Source organism: Apium graveolens, unplaced genomic scaffold (assembly GCF_009905375.1).
Source record: "Apium graveolens cultivar Ventura unplaced genomic scaffold, ASM990537v1 ctg2318, whole genome shotgun sequence".
Taxonomy (NCBI): domain Eukaryota; kingdom Viridiplantae; phylum Streptophyta; class Magnoliopsida; order Apiales; family Apiaceae; genus Apium; species Apium graveolens.
In genome coordinates, this window is record NW_027417599.1 from 3,918 (window position 1) to 27,595 (window position 23,678).

General features: G+C 33.1%; 2 protein-coding genes across 2 annotated transcripts; one reads left to right on the plus strand and one right to left on the minus strand.

Annotated features, from left to right (window-relative positions):
* Nucleotides 1-205: 205 nt before the first annotated feature.
* On the minus strand, nt 206-1,609 carry LOC141700413 (F-box/kelch-repeat protein At3g23880-like). Its single transcript, XM_074504191.1, has one exon. It carries the CDS (start codon nt 1,607-1,609, stop codon nt 206-208), a length of 1,404 nt encoding a protein of 467 aa, XP_074360292.1.
* Nucleotides 1,610-16,541: 14,932 nt separating this feature from the next.
* On the plus strand, nt 16,542-17,909 carry LOC141700415 (F-box/kelch-repeat protein At3g23880-like). Its single transcript, XM_074504192.1, has one exon. The coding sequence runs from the start codon at nt 16,542-16,544 to the stop codon at nt 17,907-17,909; it is 1,368 nt and encodes a 455-aa protein (XP_074360293.1).
* Nucleotides 17,910-23,678: the final 5,769 nt, after the last annotated feature.

Here is a 23,678-nt window from a genome sequence, read left to right on the forward strand (position 1 = left end):
CTCATGAAACCTGGAAAAAGCAAACCACAGATATTAAAAAAACTGAAATCATATCTCATTTTTTTGGAACAATTGTCACTAACACACAATGATGGAATTATTAAGCAAAAAACAAAATCCACAAAATTCATAAAACTCACTTGCCTTGGGAAGTCACGTTCACAAACAAGGAATCAATCTTGATATTTTGCCCGATCAATTCAATTCAAATATTAAGCAAGGCTAGAGTCTCCACAAAAGGATGAATAACAAACTGTGGGGGGCACTCCCATGGGTAATCGTAATTCGTATTGGGTGTCCAACTAACACATGAATCAACAAAATCGTTGGCCTCATCATTATCAAGATTATATGAAACCAGGTCCTTTGATCTTGCAAGAATTGGTTCTCCATTGTTCCTTACACCCAAAACTTCTGCACGTATAGAAGTGATACCTTCACATGTATCAATGCTCATCTTTTTCTCCCAAGAAAATTCATTTAACGAATCATATTTTAGTACCCACATGCTGAAATAATCATATATACGAGAATTACATGTTTTACTCCAAAGAAAGTAAGCAAGAGATGATTGCCCAAGCGAATGAAGAACTGGAATGCAAGGCCGACTGTCTATATTATATTCGGGCAATGAGATTACACGAAGCATGTCACTCTTGGTATCGTAGCACAATATTTTTCTTCTGTAGTCGGAACCCTTTGCTATCCAAAATGCAGCACCATTAACAAAAACAGCATCATTGTAACCAATGTCACAAACGAAAACCTTATCTTGACTTAATGCCTTCCAAGAATTAGATTTTAGACTATAAACACTAATGAAGACTGAATGAGGGTCACGCTTACCACGGGCCAAATGCAGAGGTTTGACAACATGCACCACAACATAATCATTGATTTCTGATACAAACCCAAAAGCCAATGCATTCCACCTACTCTCGCTAAAACGAAGAGGTGAATCCGGGAGAGTTTTGTATTTTTCAACTAGAGGATTCCACAGATATATGTTATTATCAACATAACCATTTGAACGAATTAAAATTGCCGTGCAGATCAGACCATTTGATACTGCACGCCACGCACCGCTAACCTTAGGCAAGCCAGGAAGATGTTTAATCTTGCAGTATTCTTGACATTGCACATCATCAAAATGTATTGTTAATAGTCCTTTTCGAAGATTTTCAAAATAGAGATATTTAGAATTAGGATTACGGACAATAGTTTTCTGCTGATTTAATTGAAGGGTTATAAACATCGGAGTTTGAACGAGAAAGTACCATGATTTTTTGACGCACCTGCAACGTAAGATATATTTTACGGGCAGTCTTACAAGAATTCCTGCTAACAAATCTTCCGACAAGTCATCAATCTGCAGTCCTTTATTCTCAGGGATATTGCAAACAAGGTCATTAAACAAGGTCATCTTCATCTTCTTCTTCCCCTGTTGCTTTCGAGAGCCTTCAAACGAGTTCAACGTACCACTTTGTTGTTTCTTCGAACGCTTGTGAAGCCTTCGGTTGAGGAGCTGAGCTGTAAAAAATCCCAAAAACCTCATCTTCTTCCTGTACTTGTTTACTAACCGAGAGTTGTGAGAAGAGAACTTAGACATTGATTTGATATTAAAGTAAATTTACTTTGTCAATTCAATTCTAATTCTAATTCTAATTGATGTTAAAGTAAATTTACTCTATAAATTTAAATTCAAAAATCTATAATTTTTTAATAGATATTAAAATTGAAAGATAATTTGTTAATCGGTATAATTGTCTCGAGATAAAATAAAATCATGTACACTTTTCTGCCTGAAACAAATAAAATTAAATAATGTTTAGCGGGATTGGTTGGTATAATATACCTCAAGTTAAGACAAAATAATAGATGCTACTGATCTGGTTAAAAATATAATACTTTTAAATTGATATAAAACAAAAACACATTATTCAAACGGATTAAAAAATTAATATACAATTGATCCAAATTAAAACGAATTAAAATCAAAATATAGTTCTACCAACTAAAAAAATTGTATATATACTAATTATCCGAACAAAAATAAAATCATCATTTTGGTCCATAAATAAAAAATTAAAATCAAATATAATAATTAGTTGGATTTAATTGATATAATGCGTCTCGAATTAAAACACAATAATGTAAATTATTGGTTCATGATTAGATAAAATTAACATCACAGTAAAGTATAATTCGTATAATTGATCTAAACTAAAATTTAGCTGCGTCATTAAGCTTTTATAAAATCATAATTTTCTTTTTGCTCGCCAACTCCCTCACTCATCTCGCGAGGTTTCTCTTTTCTCAAGTTAATCGAGAGGTTTCACGGGTTTTCTCTGGTGGAAAACCCTAACTCCTTCATTTTCTTTCTAAAATCCAATTTTTTGTGTGTTTGTGTATCTCCTGTTGAAGTGTGTGTTTTATCTCTACTTTTGGGGTATATAGTTATGTTTTTGTATTGAATCTGTTGAGAAAGATTTTATGATGTTTTTGATTAATAATACAAGTTGGGATGTGGATTTTACACGTCAAATATATTGTTGTGTGTGTACTACGTATTGGTAGAATTGAATCTCGAATACGCGTGTGTGTTTCCTCCTAACAAGTGGTATCACAGCCGAGTTTCGAGTTTCGTGATGAATTGGGTTGGAGGAACGTTCGAGGTTCAATTGATATGGTGGAGTACGTTCGTGGATATGTTGACAAAGTTATGTGCGGTATGGCGGTTGACTTGCACCGTGGATCAATTCGTTCGGACTCAAGGTTGAAGATGGAAGGGATCATTGTAATAGTTTCAATGGTTTGATAGTTGATCAATCAGGTAAAGATGGAAGGGATCATTGGATGATGTTGTTGTTATTCTTCAAGAGGCCGAAGGATTGTGAAAGTAAGGATTGGGTGACTCAATGATTAAAGGAGGCACTTGTGCTTGATGCACATAATTTTGTGGATGGATATGTCGTTATAATGAAGAACGGTAAATTGGAGGTATTGGAGGTCACTATACGGGTTTTAGTGATTTTCAAAAGTTGGAAGAACGAGATGAAAGGATTCTTATTCGAGGGGAGGCATCAGCGAACTGACATTGATGTTTTGATAGTTACCGTTCTATTTGATCTAGAGTATTAGGTTGAAGGGGAGGATTGTTGGGTTTCAACTCAAGATGATTGGTTGGGTTTGGTGATACAAGACATAATTGGATTGAATAATAATTTTATGTGTTGAAAATTATTATCATAATGGGATTGGGTAATAATCGTATGTATTAGACAATTATTATCATATAATGGGAATGGGTAATAATTGTATGGGTAGACAATTATTATTATAATCAGATTATGTTTGTCTTGTTGGCTACGTTTGTGATGACTATATTACATAGTCATGTTATTATTTTGAGTATGCTTAAGAGATGTACTTGTTTTAGGTATCGTGTGCGAGATGCTTGAGCATTGGTTGACTCAAGTATCAGTTTGGGACACCATTGAGGTGTTATGTATTGATGTATTGTTGATGTATTGTTGATGATTTTTTTGAGTAATAATACAAGTTGGGATGTGAATTTTATACGTCAAATATATTATTGTGTGTGTGTACTCCGTATTGGTAGAACTAAATCTCGAATATGTGTGTGCGTGTTTCCTCCTAACAGATACCATGAATCTCGTTGTCGGGAAGAGTACATTTACTGGATTTTTCTAATCCTTACGTGCAAGATGAATTTTAATTTTTTTTATAATTTCTTCATATGACTAAAATTGATATATCTTAACATCCGTATGGTTGGATCGTCGAAAAATCATTATAAAATTAATCTTGTAAATCGGGAACGAGTCTCGTTGTCGGGAGAGGTACTTTTACTGGATTTTATTTAATCCTGACATGCAAGATGATTTTCAAATTTGTTAATAATTTTTTCTTATAACTAAGATTGATATATCTTAACATCAATACGGTTGGATCGTCGAAAAAATCATTTTAAAAATTAATCTTGTAAATCAGGAACAAGTCTCGTTGTCGGGAGGGGTAAATTTACTGGATTTTTCTAATCCTGACGTGCAAGATAAATTTCAATTTTTTTAATAATTTTTTCATATGACAAAAATTGATATATCTTAACATCCGTACGGTTGGATCGTCGAAAAAATTATTTTAAAAATTAATCTTGTAAATCGGGAACGAGTCTCGTTGTCGGGAGGGGTACTTTTACTGGATTATAATCCTGACATGCAAGATGGATTTCAAATTTGTTAATATTTTTTTCTTATGAATAAAATTGATATATCTTAACATCAGTACGGTTTGATCATCAAAAAAATTATTTTAAAAATTAATCTTGTAAATCCAGAACAAGTCGCGTTGTCGTGAGTGGTCCTTTTAATAGATTTTTTAAATCCTCACATGCAAGGTGAATTTCAAAATTTTTAATAATTTTTTCGTATGACTAAAATTGATAAATCTTAATATCCGTACGGTTGGATCGTTGAAAAAATCAGTTTACAAATTAATCTTGTAAATTGGGAACAAGTCTCGTTGTCGGGAGGGGTACTTTTATTGGATTTTTCTAATCGTGACTTGCAAGATGCATTTCAAATTTGTTAATAATTTTTTCTTATGACTAAAAATAATATATCTTAACATCCGTACGGTTGGATCGTCGAAAAAATCATTTTAAAAATTAATCTTGTAAATCGGGAACGAGTCTCGTTGTCGAGAGTGGTACTTTTACTGGATTTTCTAATCCTGACATTTAAGATGAATTTCAAATTTGTTAATAATTTTTTCATATGAATCAAATTGATATATCTTAACATCCGTACGGTTGGATCATCGAAATAATCATTTTTAAAATTAAGCAATGTTTCACGTAAAGCTGTATTGCCCTCATCATTCACCAGTACCTTCTCCAATAACCTTATTTTAACTAAGGCCACACGTTCTTCATCGGTCAGCACCCTGCAGTCATCCTAGTTAGAGTCACGATACATCTCCAACCTTTGTAGCTTCCCACAATTTGGAGTCCATTATCTGCTGGTTGGTCGTAACTGAGGAGCATGCGGGGCTAGAGTTTGATTCTGCTTTTGCTCGATATGTATTGAAATAAATTGTAGATTTTGTCTGTTTTTTTTTAAATTCACAGTTTCTCTTTTAATGTGATTCTTAGGTAGTTATCTACTTGATTTTAGTTTTTCACTTTTTCCTAGTAAATTCCATTAAGATCTCCACTTTTTGCCTTCTATATTCCCTATCTTCTAGAACTGACTGTTTTCTCTGTATGTTCAATTGTAGCGCCATCACTTGTGTAAAGTGACATTTGTTCCGAATCTTTGACCCGTTAGGGCATCTCCAAGAGTGGCCAAGATTTTTGGCCTAAATTTTGGCTTAAATTTGGACCGAGACAACTCTCTATTCCAATAGTTCGGTCTAAATTTTGGTCCAAATTCATATATCAATATTTTATTTTTTTAACTATTAATATATTGTTATTTTAATGTGTTGGTACTAATTCACATACTTATTCATATTAATTTCAAACTTAAAAATTTATTAAATTATAAAACATTACACTTAAACAAGAAAAAATAATATTATAATTAAATTAACTAAAAGAAAAATAGAAAATATTGAACTACTCCGAATTAGTATATTGTTCCCACACATGCTCGATTAATGCATCTCGAAGAAGAATATGAGCTTTTTTGTTTTTTATTTTCGATATCGTCAAAGAAATTGTTGATATCGAGTATTTTCATCATTTTCAAGCGTCTCAACTTCGGGAATTGGAATTTCGATCAGCTCTTGAATTGAAGCACTCAAATCACGTTCATCTTCACTCAAGTATATTATTAATTTGAATTAAAAATATGTTCATCTTCACTCAAGTATATTATTATTAGAAATATGTGAATAGCCGGCACTATTCAATGGCCTAAATTGGAATAGGCCACTGTTGAATCGGTCCAAATTTAGACCGATAGGCCACTCTTGGAGATGGCCTTATAAGAATAACTAAATAGGCCGATTCTTTCCTTAGAACGTACTACTCGAGCTATTTCTGTTTTAGGGCTACTAAAATGCATATTCGGTGCTGAATGCATTTGCCAGATGATATGTAATGACCAACATGTTATTCAATGTTTCACTGGTCTGTTTCACTTATAGGAAGATGTGTATTGAACTTGAAGCAAGTTTCTTTTTCAAATCTATCTAATAATAGAGAAATGTGTGCTTCTTATCTTTTTTAATGATCTATTTGAATTTGATTACTGGAGAAATTTGCTGATGATTATCGTGTTACAAATACGTCTGATAGAGGACCTCTCAACGCGTGCTTCTTACCTTTTTAATGAGCATTTGCCAATGTTTCTGATGACATGGTAGTAGAACTTTATGCTTGTGCAAAGGAGATTGGAATATTAAAGCTGTGGAATCATGAAATAATGATAGTGAAAGAACCTGCAGAGAAGATTATGCAGCAAGTAGTCTAATAGAACAGGGGAGAACAAGTGCATGTATAATTATATATGAACTAAAGCTCTCAGTTGAAACTGAGAATAAATGTGCTGAGCATGACTGGGGACTATATATAGAGGGGTCTTTTGGCTAGTTTGTATTAGGAATAGCAGATATTATGGAAATTATATCCTCAAGAAAAATGCTAATTTTTTTAAAATGTTTTCAAAAAAAATTCCAAAAATCTCAGTTAACCGGTGGTCATTTATATCTTAAATGGATCTCATGTATATTAATATGCGCATCACAAATGAACATGACATGTAATTTTAGAAGAATAAGTTTGGTACTCAATTTAGTACAAAATCTTGAGTGCGAACAATTTGGATATTTTTTGTAGTTTTATTTTACTCAAGTGAATTAAGATAATTAAGATGTGAGACATTTTAATATTAAATAAAGTGAATTCAAAATTCAACATATTGAATCTGCAGTAGCACTGGCTAAATTAATCATCAATTCTTGATATAATCCGGGTTCGATCCCCGGCTGCGAAACTACTCTTTTATTTTATATTTTTGCCCTTGTTTCTGAGACTACATTCTTGCAACATCTCAGTACATGATAAAATACAGCTTACCTTAACTGCCCCTTACATATTGATCATATGAAGTTCAGGTAGGTTAATCAGACTGTTTTGTTCTGCTGCTCAGGTCTTGTTCATTTACGTTTCGATGAATGCCCCTTACATATTGATCATATGAAGTTCAGGTAGGTTAATCAGACTGTTTTGTTCTGCTGCTCAGGTCCTGTTCATTTACGTTTCGATGAATTTGAACTGGGATATGTTTGTTCATAAAATGATGGGCACTTATTGATCAATTTCGATATTTTTGCATCACTAAAATATCCATATTTCTTGAAAAGATTCCTAACAGGCTCATTATTTATAGTAACATTACCTTTAGATTGAGCTTTGTCTGATAAATATGTATGATTAAACTTCAAGAAACACAAATGGGTTGATTTTAAAGAAGTAACAGTAGTATTTGTGTTTGTAGTTTGTACATACAGTATGTCAAAATCTACAAGATAAATATTTAAAATTCTCCATGCACAGAAGCAAAGAATCTGCAGTAGCTCTGGCTAATTAAACATCGAACTTACGATAAATATTTAAAATTCTCCAAGAAAAGAATCATTTTTTAATTTTTTTTTAACCATTGTGTGTGTCTGAGTCTACCTTGCTGCAACATCTCAGTACAAAATAAAATGAAACTTATTTTTTGCCCGGAATTGAGCATTTTTTTTTAATTCAGCAAGGGCATAATTACCATTTTTTGAGATGCTTTTCAAACTTTTTCTACTCGGGGGTAATCAATGACTAATGCCATTTTATTGCCTAAGCTTAAATTATTTATTTGCAGGTAATGTGAAAGTCTCCAGGCATATTTATTTGCATGTTCAGATAAGAATATAGCTGATTACTGCTTCAATATCATCAGGCATATTTGTGTTACTGCTTCAATATCATCCTTACTTGTTTATCGTATCATTCACTAAACTTAATACCTGCTTAAGTTACACCGAAGGAGAACAATTTAAAAAGTTATTGTAGCGGGTCCTGAGAAAAATAGAAGATGACTAGATGAGAGAAGTACTCACATGACTACACGAAAGAGTCTCCAGATTGAAAGTACTTGAATTAAGCTATTCTGCTATCAATGTAATCGCTGTGAACTACTACTCATTTCTTTTTGTTCCATCAGTGCAGCTCTATCAGGAACTAGTTCATTTATATTCAACAAAAAGAGTACTCTCTTCTCTGTGGTACTTAATAATCCTTCGGTAAAAGTCAATAATTAGGTAAAGTCTGCTGGAACTGAAACCGCCAAGCTTCAGAACAAGCCCAAACTGGACAGACTAAAGTCTGCAAAAACAAGCCATATAACCTGGATTACAGCAAGGATAGGAATGGCAAAAAAAATTTTAAAAAGAGAAACTCCGCAGCCGGGGATCGAACCCGGATTAATATCAATTTTTTTGATTTAGCCAGCGCTACTGCGGATTCAATGTGGTACAAACTTACAAAATAATAATATATATCTTTTACTAAATATTGGATGATGTCCAAATATTGAATGATGTCCAAATAAAGGGAGATTATTCAATACTCTATATTAAGGAATGTTTTGTTCGTATTTTATTATAAATTAATAATTATTTTAATATTTTTAAAATCTAAATTAAGAATGGTGAGTCCTAAAATATTAAAAAGTAAGCCCTAATTTAACAATTTTTAACACTGTAAGGTTCACCAATCCCCTTTTTGGGTTTTAAAAATATTAAAAAATAAATTATTAAAATATACACTGAATTAGGTTTTAGGAATTAGGGTCTAGGCCCTAACCCCTAGTATTTAAAACCCTAATTTAATCTACGGTTTAGGACCTAAACTTTAATAACTGAACTATAAATATTAATTATTTTTAATATTTTAGGTTTCACCATATCTCAGTTTGGATTTTAAACATATTAAAATATTTATAGACATGGATAAAATATGAATAAAACATCTTTTAGAATATCGTGTTAAGTTTAGAAACATAATATTATCTAGTATTTTTTGTAAAAAAAAATTGAAAAACGAAACACCAATTTGAGTTTTCCCACAAAACTCAACATCAGTCTCCGTTTTTAGCATAAAAAAATTAAAAAAATGTATCACACATTTGCGTTTTGCATGTTGGGAAAAAAAAGAAACGCGAAATCACGTTTTTGGTTTATAGAAAACGGACTTCGAGACCCGTTTTGAAATGACATTTGAGGTCATTTTTCTCAAAATAGCAATTAGGGTATTCTATCCCAAAAAGTGACCAACTCCACCAAATTTATAAGTAAAAATTGCACTTTTTTATTTTAAAAAATTAAGAGTTAGAAATGAAAATAAAAGTTAAGAGTAGATGATAAAAAACGTTAGGATTAGATATTGAACGAACGTTTCTAATTAACATCACTTTAAGGTTAGTTTGATAAATATTGTAATTGATTATTAATTACGAGAGATGAATACGCATGTTCATAGAGTTACATGAAGTTAATTTCATGCCTTTTATATGTTGATCCACGTAATTACTCATCAGTTTTTGATGAGTTAAAACTAGTTCAATTTGCAAGATTTCTATCATTTAGAATTTAGAATTTGATCAAATCCGTCTCTATCACTTAGACCGGTTTTCTAATTATGTAGTTGACATGAGAATCAAAACTGATTTTCAAAATTTACAGAGTATTCTTGACTTCCCCCAAAAGATGGTTGAAAAGTACAAAGATTTTAAATTTTATTGACTTTATATGTTGGTAACTAATTTTACCGATTGCAACTACAACAATTAAGAGAGGATTTTTAGCCAAAAAATTTCACAATTATCCAATTTATAAAATCGTATTTTGAATATTTTCGAGCCGATTTCGAACCAAACTCAAGCCGAATATGCCAAAACCTCGTCTCCAGCTCATTTCTTAACAAACACAATTTTGTGCTCTAGCTCAAGTTTTTAATGAACCGCGCGAGTTGTTCGTAAACATCTTCATAAAATGATAATCTGGTTTATAATACATTATTCTAATAGATATTCATTTAGTTGGGGGGAAAAAATTCCAACGCCCGTATATTTGAACCTGGATCCGTTACTTTGCATCAACATTTACCTTTATAACACCATTTAGAGGCCTGACCCACCTATCTCCTCCATATTTAGGACATGTAAATGGAGAGACATTTAAACTAAACTGAGCCTTCTTCGACAACCTAAGCAAACTGCAAACTACTACAAGGCCACTGCAAAGGCAACTACTACTGGTACTACAAGACCAATGCAACCAACTGCAGACCAACCTAAACCCAAATACTAGAATCCAAGGAAACTAAGGACTAGAACAAGGACTAGAACAAAGAGACTAAAGCCAGGAAACCCTAAACGTCTAATATGATAATTTCTTTTTATCCCATCTGTAAGTCTGTTGCAAAAGAAGGGCCAGCCATCGAGGAGTTGACAGATATAGAAGATGCAGTACTAAAACTAGGACCAGAACTAGGACCATCCAACACCATCTTGCCTTAACCTTTATCAACCATGTTACCAGAGCTGATAAGAGCTTTGCTTCCCCCTTCATCTGGTTCTTTAATGGTAGTAAGGCTCGCAGATATATCATGATTCATATTGATAAGAGATGGATCTTCCTCAAGAATTGGATTAGACAAAGTTGCATTATGTGCCATCAAATTAGAGACTGAAGGGTCAAGTGAAGGAACTTTCATCTGCATCATTTCTGAAGAAATAAAAGTATTTGCAGTTGGCTGATTCAGAGGAGGAAGCCTGCAAAACCTCTCCCAGGCCCAAGTCTGGAATGATCTCGAAAGCATCTAAATGAGGGCCAAGACCATGTCTAGATCTAGATATTCTTGTTTAACTATATTATTGTTCTTTTAAGATTATTCTTTAGTCATTACATCACATCTAACCTAGAAAAGAGCAAACCACAAATATCTAAATAAAATTGAAATCATATCTCGTTTTTTGGAACAATTGTCAGTAACGCACAATGATGGAATTATTAAGCAAAAAAACAAAATCCACAAAATTCATAAACCTCACTTGCCTTGGGAAGTCACGTTCACAAACAAGGATTCAATCTTGATATTTTGCCCGATCAATTCAATCAAATATTAAGCAAGGCTAGAGTCTCCACAAAAGGATGAATAACAAACGGTGGGGGGCACTCCCATGGGTAATCGTAATTCGGATTGGGTGTCCAACTAACACATGAATCAACAAATTTGTTGGGCTCATCATTATCAAGATTATACGAAACCAGGTCCCTTGATCTTGCAAGAATTGGTTCTCCGTTGTTCCTTACACCCAAAACTTCTACACGTATAGGAGTGCTACATGTTTTACTCCAAAGAAAGTAAGCAAGAGATGATTGCTCAAGCGAATGAAGAACTGGAATGCAATGCCAACTGTCTTTATCATCTTCGGGCAATGAGATTACACGAAGCATGTCACTCTTGGTATCGTAGCACAATATTTTTCTTCTGTAGTCGGAACCCTTTGCTATCCAAAATGCAGCACCATTAACAAAAACAGCATCTCTGTAACTAATGGCACAAACGAAAACCTTATCTTGACTTAATGCCTTCCAAGAATTAGATTTTAGACTATAAACACTAATGAAGACTGAATGAGGGTCATGCTTACCACGGGCCAAATGCAGAGGTTTGACAACATGCACCACAACATAATCATTGATTTCCGGTAAAAACCCAAAAGCCAATGCATTCCACCTACTCTCGCTAAAAGGAAGAGGTGAATCCGGGAGAGTTTTGTATTTTTCAACTAGAGGATTCCACAGATATAATTGTTATCAACATACCAATTTGAACTGTAATATCCCGTAATTTTTAGAATTCGATCAATAATGGAATAATAGAAAAAAATATTAAAATTAGATAAGGACTAGGATTTAAAATTAGATTAGACTAATGGGCCTAAAATTTTGGATCAGATACTAATATGGATAACTTGTAGGTTAAGATATAGGGTTTTGTATCGTTATAAATACCCCATATTCGTATTCCTTGTTTTTATCATTAAAATTCGTAGGACTCTTCTCAGCAAAAATCAGCAGTCTTGTAAAATTCGTAGAAAATTCATCGTAAGTCGGAATTCAGTGATCCTGGACTTTTCGTAAAGCTCTTTTCGTTCTCTACAACTTTCGTGTTTCATCTTTTTCAAGAAAATGTCGTTTAGAGGGTCAAAAAAGCTATATTCAGATCTGGTCAGGCTTTGGGGTAAGTACTTTTTGACCTACTTTTATTTTCGGAAAAGTTTTGATACTCTGATTTTCGAATTTCGTATAAGATATAAGAATTCTGTTTCGAACTATATAAGAATAAGATACGAGAATCTTTTGAAACCCAGTCTCTACGTTTTCGAACCCGTTCGTAATTTACGCTATAGTTCTGGAACTAGCCTTAGATACCCTTAGTAGGCGCACGAGTATGCAACTTTAGATACCTATTAAGGGCGCGTAATTATTGAATTTTAGATGCCGACCACTGGCAAAGTGTGGTATATGAGAATAAGAATAAGAATTAGATGCCGGCTACTGGCAAAGTGTGGCCGTAGATCAAGACTGTGGTATTTATAAGAATTATCGTTTCATTATGTTTTACTCTGTTCTGATCTGTTATAAAAATCTGCTCTCTTCTGTTTTAAATTCTGAATTTTAAGATATAAAACTTTGGGTTGGATTTATTTTAGAAATTGTTTTTACAAAATTATTATTGTTTTGAGAAAAATCATTTTATTAAAAACACTCATTGTTTTCCGGTTAAATAGTTAGTCAATTTGTACTTGCTGAGTTTTGTACCTCACCCCTTTTATATTTCAGGTTTTGTATATGATTCGAGTTGGAAATCATTGGAGTTCGAGGATCTTAGTATGGGAGTAGATTGACCTTTGGGCTTCCGTTTTTAGCTGCGCTTTCGTAATAGTACCTTTGTGATAGAGTTTTAGATTAATAAATTATATTTTGTAATAGTTTTGATTTAGAGTTAATAGTCCGGAAGTGTGGGCTTTTGCATGAACGAAGTAAAGTTGCCGTGCAGATCAGACCATTTGATACTGCACGTCACGCACCGCTGACCTTAGGCAAGCCAGGAAGATGTTTAATCTTGCAGTATTCTTGACATTGCACATCATCAAAATGTATTGTTAATTCTCCGATTCGATAATTTTCAAAATAGAGATATTTAGAATTAGGATTACGGGCAATAATTTTCTGCTGATTTAATTGAAGGGTAATAAACATCGGAGTTTGACCGAGAAAGTACCATGATTTTTGGACGCACCTGCAACGTAAGATATATTTTACGGGGAGTCTTACAAGAATTCCTGCTAACAAATCTTCCGACAAGTCATCAATCTGCAATCCTTTATTCTCAGGGATATTGCAAACAAGATCATTAAACAAGGCCATCTTCATCTTCTTCTTCCCCTGTTGCTTTCGAGAGCCTTCAATCGAGTTCAACGTACTACATTGTTGTTTCTTCGAACGCTTGTGAAGCCTTCGGTTGAGGAGCTGAGTTTTAAAAAAATCCCAAAAATCTCATCTTCTTCCTGTACTTAGACATTGATTTGATTTCGGGAAATTTGGCCCGCTGCAGCTTATTATTTATTTGACCTAACCTGTTCTTGTTTTTCCGCATCTTTCTAGATTTTATTTTTAAGATCATCCAATTTTTAACAATCCCTATTGGTCGGTCGGGTCAGGTCAATCCTATTTATTGGCAGTCGGCCAATTTTTATTGATCATTAAATTAATTTTAATTCTAGTTGATATTAACATTACAAGAAAAACGGGTAAATACGACCGGTTAAAAATCCGTTGTATTTTGTTGAAGAAGATAGATAGATACAAAATTGCAGTTGATAAGTTTCGAAACGTACCGAATTTCTGGAGGGTCGGATCGGAAAATTGAAAAATGAGTTGCGGGAGAAGAGCAGGGGAGTGCAACGAAGTAAAGTGGTACATAAAGTTTCCAATGAGAGTTATGTGAATTGTGGGGTTTAGAAGGGGTTTAGGCCATTTGAGAGAGATAGAGAGGTAGAAAAAGAAAGAAGGGGAGCAAGGGAGGAGGAGGAGGCGCGGGGGTTAGGTAGACACTGGACAGGGTAACAAGGGGTGGGGGCGGGGGCGGGTGGTAAGGGGTTTAAAATTAAAAAATTATATTATTTTATAGTTTTTTTATAAAATATAATACCAACCCTTAGATTATATTTTAGTGTTTAAATTTGCGGATCGCTGACGTGGTCAGGCTAAATACAACCGCAGTTAGTTGAATTTAGGAGTGTCAATTTATAAATTCAGTTCATTTATTACGTATTTGTTGTTATGAAAATTAAAATCCGGATTATTTCTATAAAAAATATTGGAATTTGTTAAACTTTTTCTTAAAATTTTATAATTTTATAATTTATTTTAAAAACTCATTATTTTAATAGAAAATTAAATTTTGATTTTGATCGATTTTATGATAAATTCAATTAATAAGAATGTGCGGTAAAATTTAGAATTATGTTTAATTATACTTTATTTGTTAAAATAATGGAGCTCCAATAATTAAAATACATTTTATTTTTTCTAAATTTTTATAATATTACTAAAATATATAGATATTGAAATCTGTAAAGTTAGATCATTCATAAATATTTTTAAAAATCGAAACATGGGTATTAGACTAATACTAGTAATAATTACTTGTCAAACTACTAGTTGAGAGTGAAAATAGCAAGCTAAATATATTTTTTTTTTCTAATTTTTTATAATATCACTAAAATATATAACTCTTGACATCTGTAAGTTTGGCTAATTCATAAACATTTTTAAAAAAATTGAAACATCGGTATTAGACTAACACTAGTAAGAAATACCAGTCAAACTACTTGTTGAATGTTAAAATAGCAAATCAAATATATTTATTTTTTTCTAAAACTTTTGTAATATCACTTAAGTATATAAATCTTCACATCTGTAAAGTTGGATCATTCATAAATATTTTTTAAAAAATCAAAACATAGCTATTAGACTAACACTAGTAAAAAAATACTGGTTAAACTACTAGTTTACTATTTAAATAGCAAATCAAATACATTTATTTTTTTCTAAAATTTTTATTATATCACTAAAATATATAGATCTTTACATTCTTACGGTTGGATCATTCATAAACATTTTGTAAAAAATTGAAACATCTTTGTATTTTACAATATACTCTCTCTGTCCCTAAAAACGTTTCATCTTTGTGTTGGACACGTTTGCCAATGCACACTTTTGATTGTTAATATCTTTAAATTCGTATTAGTATTAAATATAAAAATTTCACTGTATTAAAGTACTGATAAATACGAATCCAACGAGATCACTCATGACTATGTTTGATATTATAGATTAAACGTAAATTAGTAGTTAATCGCTTACCGTAAATAGTACCGAAAGTCAAATTAGGCAACGTATTAAGGGACGGAGGGAGTATAAAATAAGCCCATTATTTACTAAATACATTTTTTAATTATTAGTCAGGGCCTCAAGGGCCTCATGGGGGATTGTAAATGGAAGGTTTTCTCATCCTCAACCAAGATGTGCGGAGGTGATAATGTTCAAAGTATTTTCCCACATTCACGATTGATTCTCTGTAAAGATTTTTTCAACAGAATATTCCAATAATGATCATCCACACCAATTCTCAGAAACCTGATCAGTTACCAATCGGGTTCTATGATACTTTCGTGACAAGACTGAACCGAAACCGAAAAATGTAATTAAAGTATATAGTTTCAGTTCAGTTTAAGATTTTAAGTAATTTATTTGGTTCGGTCGACGATTTTAAATAATTTGTTCAAGCGATTGATGTGTTTGATTTGTTAGAAGCTGGGGCCTAGGCCCATTTGATGTAATGAATAGTTAAAAGTGCTAGGCCCAATTATGATGTAATGGGCTATGGGTAATTATGAATAACTAGCTTAAATCCTGTGTAATGCACGGGTTCCGTTGATATTTAAAAATATTATTTATCCCGTCATATTATAATTTTAAAATATTTATATATATATATATATATATAATAATCATAAATTTGTAATTAAAATTATAGGATAACATGTGTTCATAGTTTTTAGTTTAACAACATAGCAGTTTAGGAGATATATAATACTATTTATTTATTTAAAAGAGGATAATTTGTGATTGTAGTTTAATAGTATAAGTATAACACTATGTTCAGTAGTTTAACAATTTAGTAGTTTTGTGAATATATAACACTACTTATTTATCTTTTTTATAACAAAAAAATATGGATAATCGTTAACACTACTTATTTATCTTTTTAATAACAAAAAATATGGATAATCGTTGTACAAATATGATTTTAAAAGTTTTGCTAAAAGGGACGGAAGGAGATATGTAATGCACGACCTGTAAAGAGCTAAACAAAAAGTTAGGGTTCACAAGCCATGACAAACATGCACCCCATTGAAAAAAGTAGGTCTACGAAGAAGAAGAACAAAGTGAGGCTATCAGGCTTTTTCCAGGCTCCGCTCAGGAAGCTAAAATCCTCACAAGGTAAATTGTGCTACAAAAAATCTGTCCACAGTCAGATTTCGAATAAAACTAGTAATATTAGTCAGATGATCTTGTTTGACAATCGTTCCCCGATTCTTAAAAAGCGCAGAAATATGCATGAAAGTCAGTTAAGTATGCGGAGTATAAACGACTTACCTGAAGAATTACTAGCAGAAATTCTCAAACTACTTCCTGTAAAATATATATTGCGGTGTAGGTGCGTTCAGAAGTCATGGTATAATCTCGTAGGATCTGACATGTTTATCACACTTCAGTTAAATTATCAGAAGATTCCTAATGACCATTATCCTAAATATCTATTTTTCGAGAATGATTTTACTGATGTGTTAACATTAAGGTATGATGATGTACAGTGTGAGGAATACTGTAAGCCAAAATATCCTCCGGGACTGGCTGGTGAGTCTGCGTGGCGTGCAGTATCGTATGGTTTAATCTGTGTAACTATGATTTTTGAGTTTCGTGATTGTACTAAGGAAATATATCTATGGAATCCTCTTGCTGAAAAATACAAAACTCTCCCAGATTCTCCTCTTTTAAATATAGAGACTCAGTGGAACGCTTTAGCTTTTGGGTTTGTACCAGAAATTAATGATTATGTTGTGGTACATATTGTCAAACCTCGTTTGCATTTGGGACGCGGTGAACCTGACCCCCATTCAGTCATCATTGGTGTTTATAGTCTAAATGCGAATTCTTGGAAAAAAATATGCCAAAATAAGGTTTTTGTTAGTGACATTAACTGGTTTGACGCTGTTTTCATTAATGGTGCTGCATTTTGGGCAGCGGTTAGTTTGAACAGGCGTAAAATAATTCTTTGCTACGATACCAAGACAGACAAACTTCGTGAAATCTCATTGCCTAAATGTAGTAGTGGTAGTCACACTATTCATCTACTTGGTCAATCTATTGCTTACTTTGTTTGGGACAAACGATATGAGTATTTTGAAATCTGGATATTAAAATACTATTCCATTACTGAATTTTCATGGGAGAAGAAGATGAGTATTCGTCCAAATGAAGATATTGGTGTGGGAGTCATGGGTGTAAGGAACAATGGTGAACCAATTTTTGCAAGATCATGTAACTTGATTTCGTATAGTCTTGATAACCACTTGGCAAAGAATTTCGTTGATTCATGGGATAGTTGGACTCCTTTTCCATGTTATAAGGAAGGCTTTCCACCACCCTTTTCCATTAGGCCTTTCGTGGAGAGTCTCGTGTTACTTAATATTGATTGAAGTGATACAACTAAATATCGAGTTGGAAGCTTTCTTAGTGAATGTGGATTCCTTATGAATGTCGCGGGTATGTTTTTAGTTTGTTTGATTAAGTCGATCACTGTATGCTCGGGTTTTGCTGTTTAACTGTGTTATAGGTTTGTGAGTGATTAGTAGTTACCATTATGACAAAAGTTTATCAATAATTATTCTAAGCTTTTTTGTGCTTTTATTTATCATTTACTCTCCTGTGCATATCATCCTTCGTGCATTTTCCTTGGGAATATTATTTCTATAGTTTGTTCATATCAAAATTACACAAAGCACTCACACACGCGCACAACCAGAGAATCACGGGTACTATTGATATGGAATTACAAGATATTAGAAGGTCTAAGCTACAAAGACTGCGAGAAAGACTCAGATCTCAGGGGTATGCAAAGGAAGAAACGGGACATGGCTTCCAATATACTAGTGATACCAAGAACTTCCACCACAGTCAATATACCAGAGTCTAATGACACCAGATCAAAGAAGAAATTCAGGAATGGTACCTGATGCAGCCTAATTCTCCTCTTTATCTGCATTTGCAATCTTATCATTTATATAGCTACAACGCTTTACTTACTATAATTCACTGGAAAAAAATGCATTAATAAACTCGCACTGAATCAGTTGTCAGTTTCAGTTTCTTATGTTTAAGGTGGCATTTACTTGATCATTATTATTCAGTTGTCGAAGTTTCTTTTTCTTTCATAATAAATCAAGCTATTCGAATTTTGTATGATGCAGTGTTACATTTTCTTGCTGATGATAACAACTGGGACAAGGGACCTGTATTATGTTTGCTGTCCTTTTACTCGGTTGGGGGTACTTGGAAATTGGAATAACAAATCATTAATTGGTTTTTTAATTTGATGTGCCTCTAAGACCTCTTTATTGACATTGCTGGTAAAACATATATAATTTAGGGAGATTCCAAAGAAAATTGCAGTTGTCTCTTGCCTTTTTCAAATTTAGTTCTTTTCAGGAAAATTGCAGCAATTCATCTACAATGATTGGGAATAATAGCTCAAGTTTTAGATTATTGTAGAACACTATGAAGTGTGAAATATTAGGTCATCTTGCCATGGTTCGTCCATGTCCTTGCATAGATTGCCTTTACATCCAATCTTTTTGCAAGTTGCATAGATTCCTAGTAAGTACGCTCCCTTACACCTTAAGGTTTTAAACGGGTTGGAGGTTGACAGAGAGGCTATGTACATTCAATTTAATCGTAACCACTCTTGGTAAGTAAGTCCTAGTTAACAAGGTCTGTCATCTGTTTGGTATATTAACTGTGGTGGAAGTCCTAGGACGGTTTGAACATAGACAGACAAACCTAGAATTTGCAGACAGCAACCTCATATAGAGATTTAAGCATAGTTTGTTGTAGCTTCACTCTGATTGCTATGCTATTAGCATTTAGTGTTGTTGCAAATTTTTCATAATTGTAGCATGGCACCAAAATAATGGATATTTAAGATTGTTTTACCTGCAAAATGTTCCAATCAACCATGCATATGCCAGAACATGTCGTGAAGGCTCGCAGTTTCATTTGGGTTCAAGTTCATAGAGTGTGTTCACAACAGTGTCTTAACTCTAGGGAGAGAGAGTTGCGAGAACTTATGTAATAACTATTATAATGTTAATGAATTATTTAAAATATTATAATGTTAAAATAAACTAAAAAATATTTAAAATCTCGTTTTAAATCAAAGGTTGAACCAAAACCGCAAACCAAACCGCTGGTGCCGTTTGTCCGAATTCTCAAACCGCAACCGCAACCGCACCGCGTAAATCTTAAACCGCGCAAACCACACCAGGAAAATGCGGTGCGGTACGGTTTAAGCGGTTTGAGCGCTTTAAGAAAATAATAAATTTTAATGCGGACGATTTACAATTTTCAATACATCAATAAATAAATTAATAAATAAGTTTCAAGTTGATAGTATTACTTCAAAATACAATTTTAGTACATCTGAACCATAAACTAAAATTTCTAATTTTGTTTGGCATACACTAGATAAAATTTCAAATTATATTAGTCATTGACAAAAAAAACAATAAACGGTAGCATCCAACCATCCACTGTAAGCTGCAACATTGCTACATAAATGCTTATTATATATATTTGTTTATATTATAAAGGGACAATAATAATATATATTTATTTATTTATTATAAAGGTACAAGACTATTATATATATTATAATAATATGCGGTGCGGTGCGGTTTGAACCACGGGAGCAAAGTCCAAAACCGCAAACCGCACCGCACCGCACCACGGGGTTTGACAAAAATACAAACCGCGACCGCACCACGAAAAGTTTAAACCATGCGGAGCAATGCGGTGCGGGCGGTTTGTGCGGTTTGATGAACACTTCTAAAAGGTTCTCTCATTCCCTTTTTAAGGAGTCGTTTGGTTCATGAAGGGGTATCGGGTTGGAATCAGGAATAAGTTTAAAGTGGTATGTGGTTGAGGTATCATTTATGATATCACGTGTTTTGTTGAGTGCTGTAACAAATATGTTTAATTTAAATTTTGTAATCAGTAATTTTATTAATTAACATTATTAATTTAATTTATGCTATTAATATTTTTTAAATTTATGAATTTATTTTTACATTAAATATTTGAATTTAACTACTGAAACAGTGATGAAAAATAAAGTTAATTCCTCGTACCAGTGTCTTATACACACCTCCTCCCTAAGTTATGAAAAATCATATCCGGGAGTTTAAGGAATATATAGGGTTAAAGAAAAAAAAATCAACCAAATTTCAAGTATGGGGTTGGAATTAACGAAACTGATACCTGATTCCAGCAACCTCCGAACCAAAAGGTTTCTATCTACAACCTTAATATATATATATACCATTTTTAAGTGACAATTGCAGTAATACAAGGTTGTTGGACAGTTTCCAGATGTGACGAGAATTATTAAATTGGTAATAACTCTGAACGTACGCTTTTGAACTTGAATTTATTTAAAATCAATATTTTGTATAATTTTAAGTATTCTTTTAATTTTGCATAAATGAAGTTGTGCATACCACTCAAATAGCATCAAAATAATATAATTTTGAATTACATTTCTTCGTACATTTAAAAATAACTTCAGATGATAATCTGTGTCTGCCTCGCACGAATCGTTATCCTAGTTACTTTGCGAATACCGTAAACTAAAATTTAAACACCCCATTTTCAGAAGAATGCTCTATTCCTAACCTTAATCATTTTTTTTACCATTTCTATCATAACAAATTTATTCTCCTTCAATTTTTATCAAGTCATCCTACCAACTTTTATTATTTCTCATTAATTTTATTCATTCCATTTCATTTTTCCGGACCAAACACAAAACTAGAGATTTGTTTTCATTCCATCCACGGTATGATGGGAATATGCCGGATTTAAAGGTGATGGAAGTTGATAACTAGGAATTATATTCTCCTATCTCGGATGATGATGTCAACGGATGATGAAATCAGTATTTATCACATCAGTTGATCTTTGAAGAGGAAAAGGAAACAGGAACTCAAGTTCGTGAAGGACTTTATCTCAGAAGCAATAGTATAGATTTTCTTGTTGTTAATTGAATAGGATTCCTTATACATTACTAGTTGTGCTCTATATAAAGCACAAATTAGGTTCATGCTATAAGTATTGTGATATTATTATATCTTTTGCATAATCTAACAGCTCTCAAGGATATTTGTTCATCCTTTCGAGAGAGTATTTTTGTAATAAGTTTTTATAAGTTTAATATAAAAATTGTTGATTCTGTTGAAGCTTTGTCTAGTTGATTATATTAACTGTATTCACCCCCATCTATAATTGATTAAGGGCCTAGCAATTGGTATCAGAACTTGCTGTTAACGTACAAACAGTTTAAGATTTGAAGATCAATCTATAATGGCAGACAAAAAAGAAGAGACACAGAATCCTGAAAGTTGGTCATCAATATGAGTAGGTAAGAAGCAATCAAGGTGCCCATCCTGAAAGTGCATGAATATCCAATCTGGAAAGTCAGGATGGCCATGTGCTTGGAAGCCACAGTTTCTGAATATTTGAACAGGATCTATGATGGTCCTCACAAACCAATGAAGGTAGCTGTTTCGGTTGCAGGAGAACCAGAGAAGATGATAGACAAAGACAGGAAGGACTACTCTCCTGAAGATATCTCGTATATCATGAAGGATGTTAAGGTTAGACATATCCTGCACAGCAGTCTTGATAGTATTGTGTCCAATAGAGTCATTGGATGTAAGACAACAAAAGAGATATGAGATGTTTTTGAAGTACAGTGTCAAGGTACAACTGTTATCAAGAAGAACAGGATTACAGTACTTACTCAAGAATATGAGCACTTTGACTCAGGGGACAATGAGTCCTTAACTGAGATCTATGACAGATTTCAGAAGTTGCTGAATGACTTATCCCTTGTCGACAAAAAATATGATTTGTAGGACTCAAACCTGAAGTTCCTACTTGCTCTCCCTGAAAAGTGGGACTATAAAGTCACATCAATAAGGGATAACTATGTACTTGATGAAACTCCTCTAGATGAGATCTATGGAATTTTGAAAACTCATAAACTAGAGATGGAGTAAAGAAGCAAGAGAAAAGGATCAAAATCTAGACCAGTTGCACTCAAAGTTGAAGAGAAGCCACAGAAGAAAGCTAGGAGGAAAAGCTACTCCAAAGGGAAAGCCATGATTGCTAAGTCGGATACTAAATCATCAAATTCTGATGATGACCCAAATCCTGATACTGAATCAGATACTGAAGCAAGAGGAAAGGATCAAAATCTAGACCAGTTGCACTCAAAGTTGAAGAGAAGCCAGAGAAGAAAGCTAGGAGGAAAAGCTACTCCAAAGGGAAAGCCATGATTGCTAAGTCAGATACTAAATCATAAAATTCTGATGATGACCCAAATCCTGATACTGAATCAGATACTGACAGTAATCACAACAACAATGAAGATATGGATCAAATGGTTGTCCTACTGGTTAAGAGTTTCAAGAAGATGGTCTACAGAAACTTCAGGAAAGGGAGAAGATTTTCCATAAAAGGTTCCAGTTCGTTAAATTCTGATAAGAGGAATAACAGAAGAGATACTGATTGGAAGGAAGCTAGATCTGGAAAACCTGACAAGTCAAAAGAGAAAGAAGACTTAAAACTCTGGACTAACTCAGGAAAGAAAACTCAGGAAATCTTAGAGAATGGTTGTTGGGGATCAGGATTAGGATATTCAGCTAGATCTAATTCTGATAAGAAAAATGGAGAAGAAATTGAGAAAACAGAACTAATAATAACTGATAGCAAGGTCAAATTGAACAAGGTTCAAATAAAGACCATTAAGTTTAATTCTAGTGCTAATTCTGTTAAGTCAATTCATGAGGAAGGTACTACATCAACATCTAGATCAAACTTAACTACTGAAAAGAGTGAACTAGTTCACACAAACTTAGTTAATATTGGTTCAATGACTCAGAAACAGTTTAAGCAAAAGCTGAAGGATTTATACATGAAATACAAGAGGAAAAGGTCTAGGAAAAATAGGAATGGCAAGGTAGGTGTTAATAAGAATGGAAACTATGCAATCCCACCTGATACACCTAGAAAGACCTGTTCAAACTGTGGTAGAACTAATCATCTTGCTAATTCTCGCAGGAAGAATAAAAAGATAAAAGTTGTTCCTTCTAAATCAGAGTTTAGGAATATAACAACTAGATATAAACCAC

Excerpts from the sequence above, each read along its gene's own strand:
- LOC141700413 (XM_074504191.1), bottom strand. The coding sequence starts at position 1,609 with ATGTCTAAGTTCTCTTCTCACAACTCTCGGTTAGTAAACAAGTACAGG.
- LOC141700415 (XM_074504192.1), top strand. The coding sequence starts at position 16,542 with ATGACAAACATGCACCCCATTGAAAAAAGTAGGTCTACGAAGAAGAAG.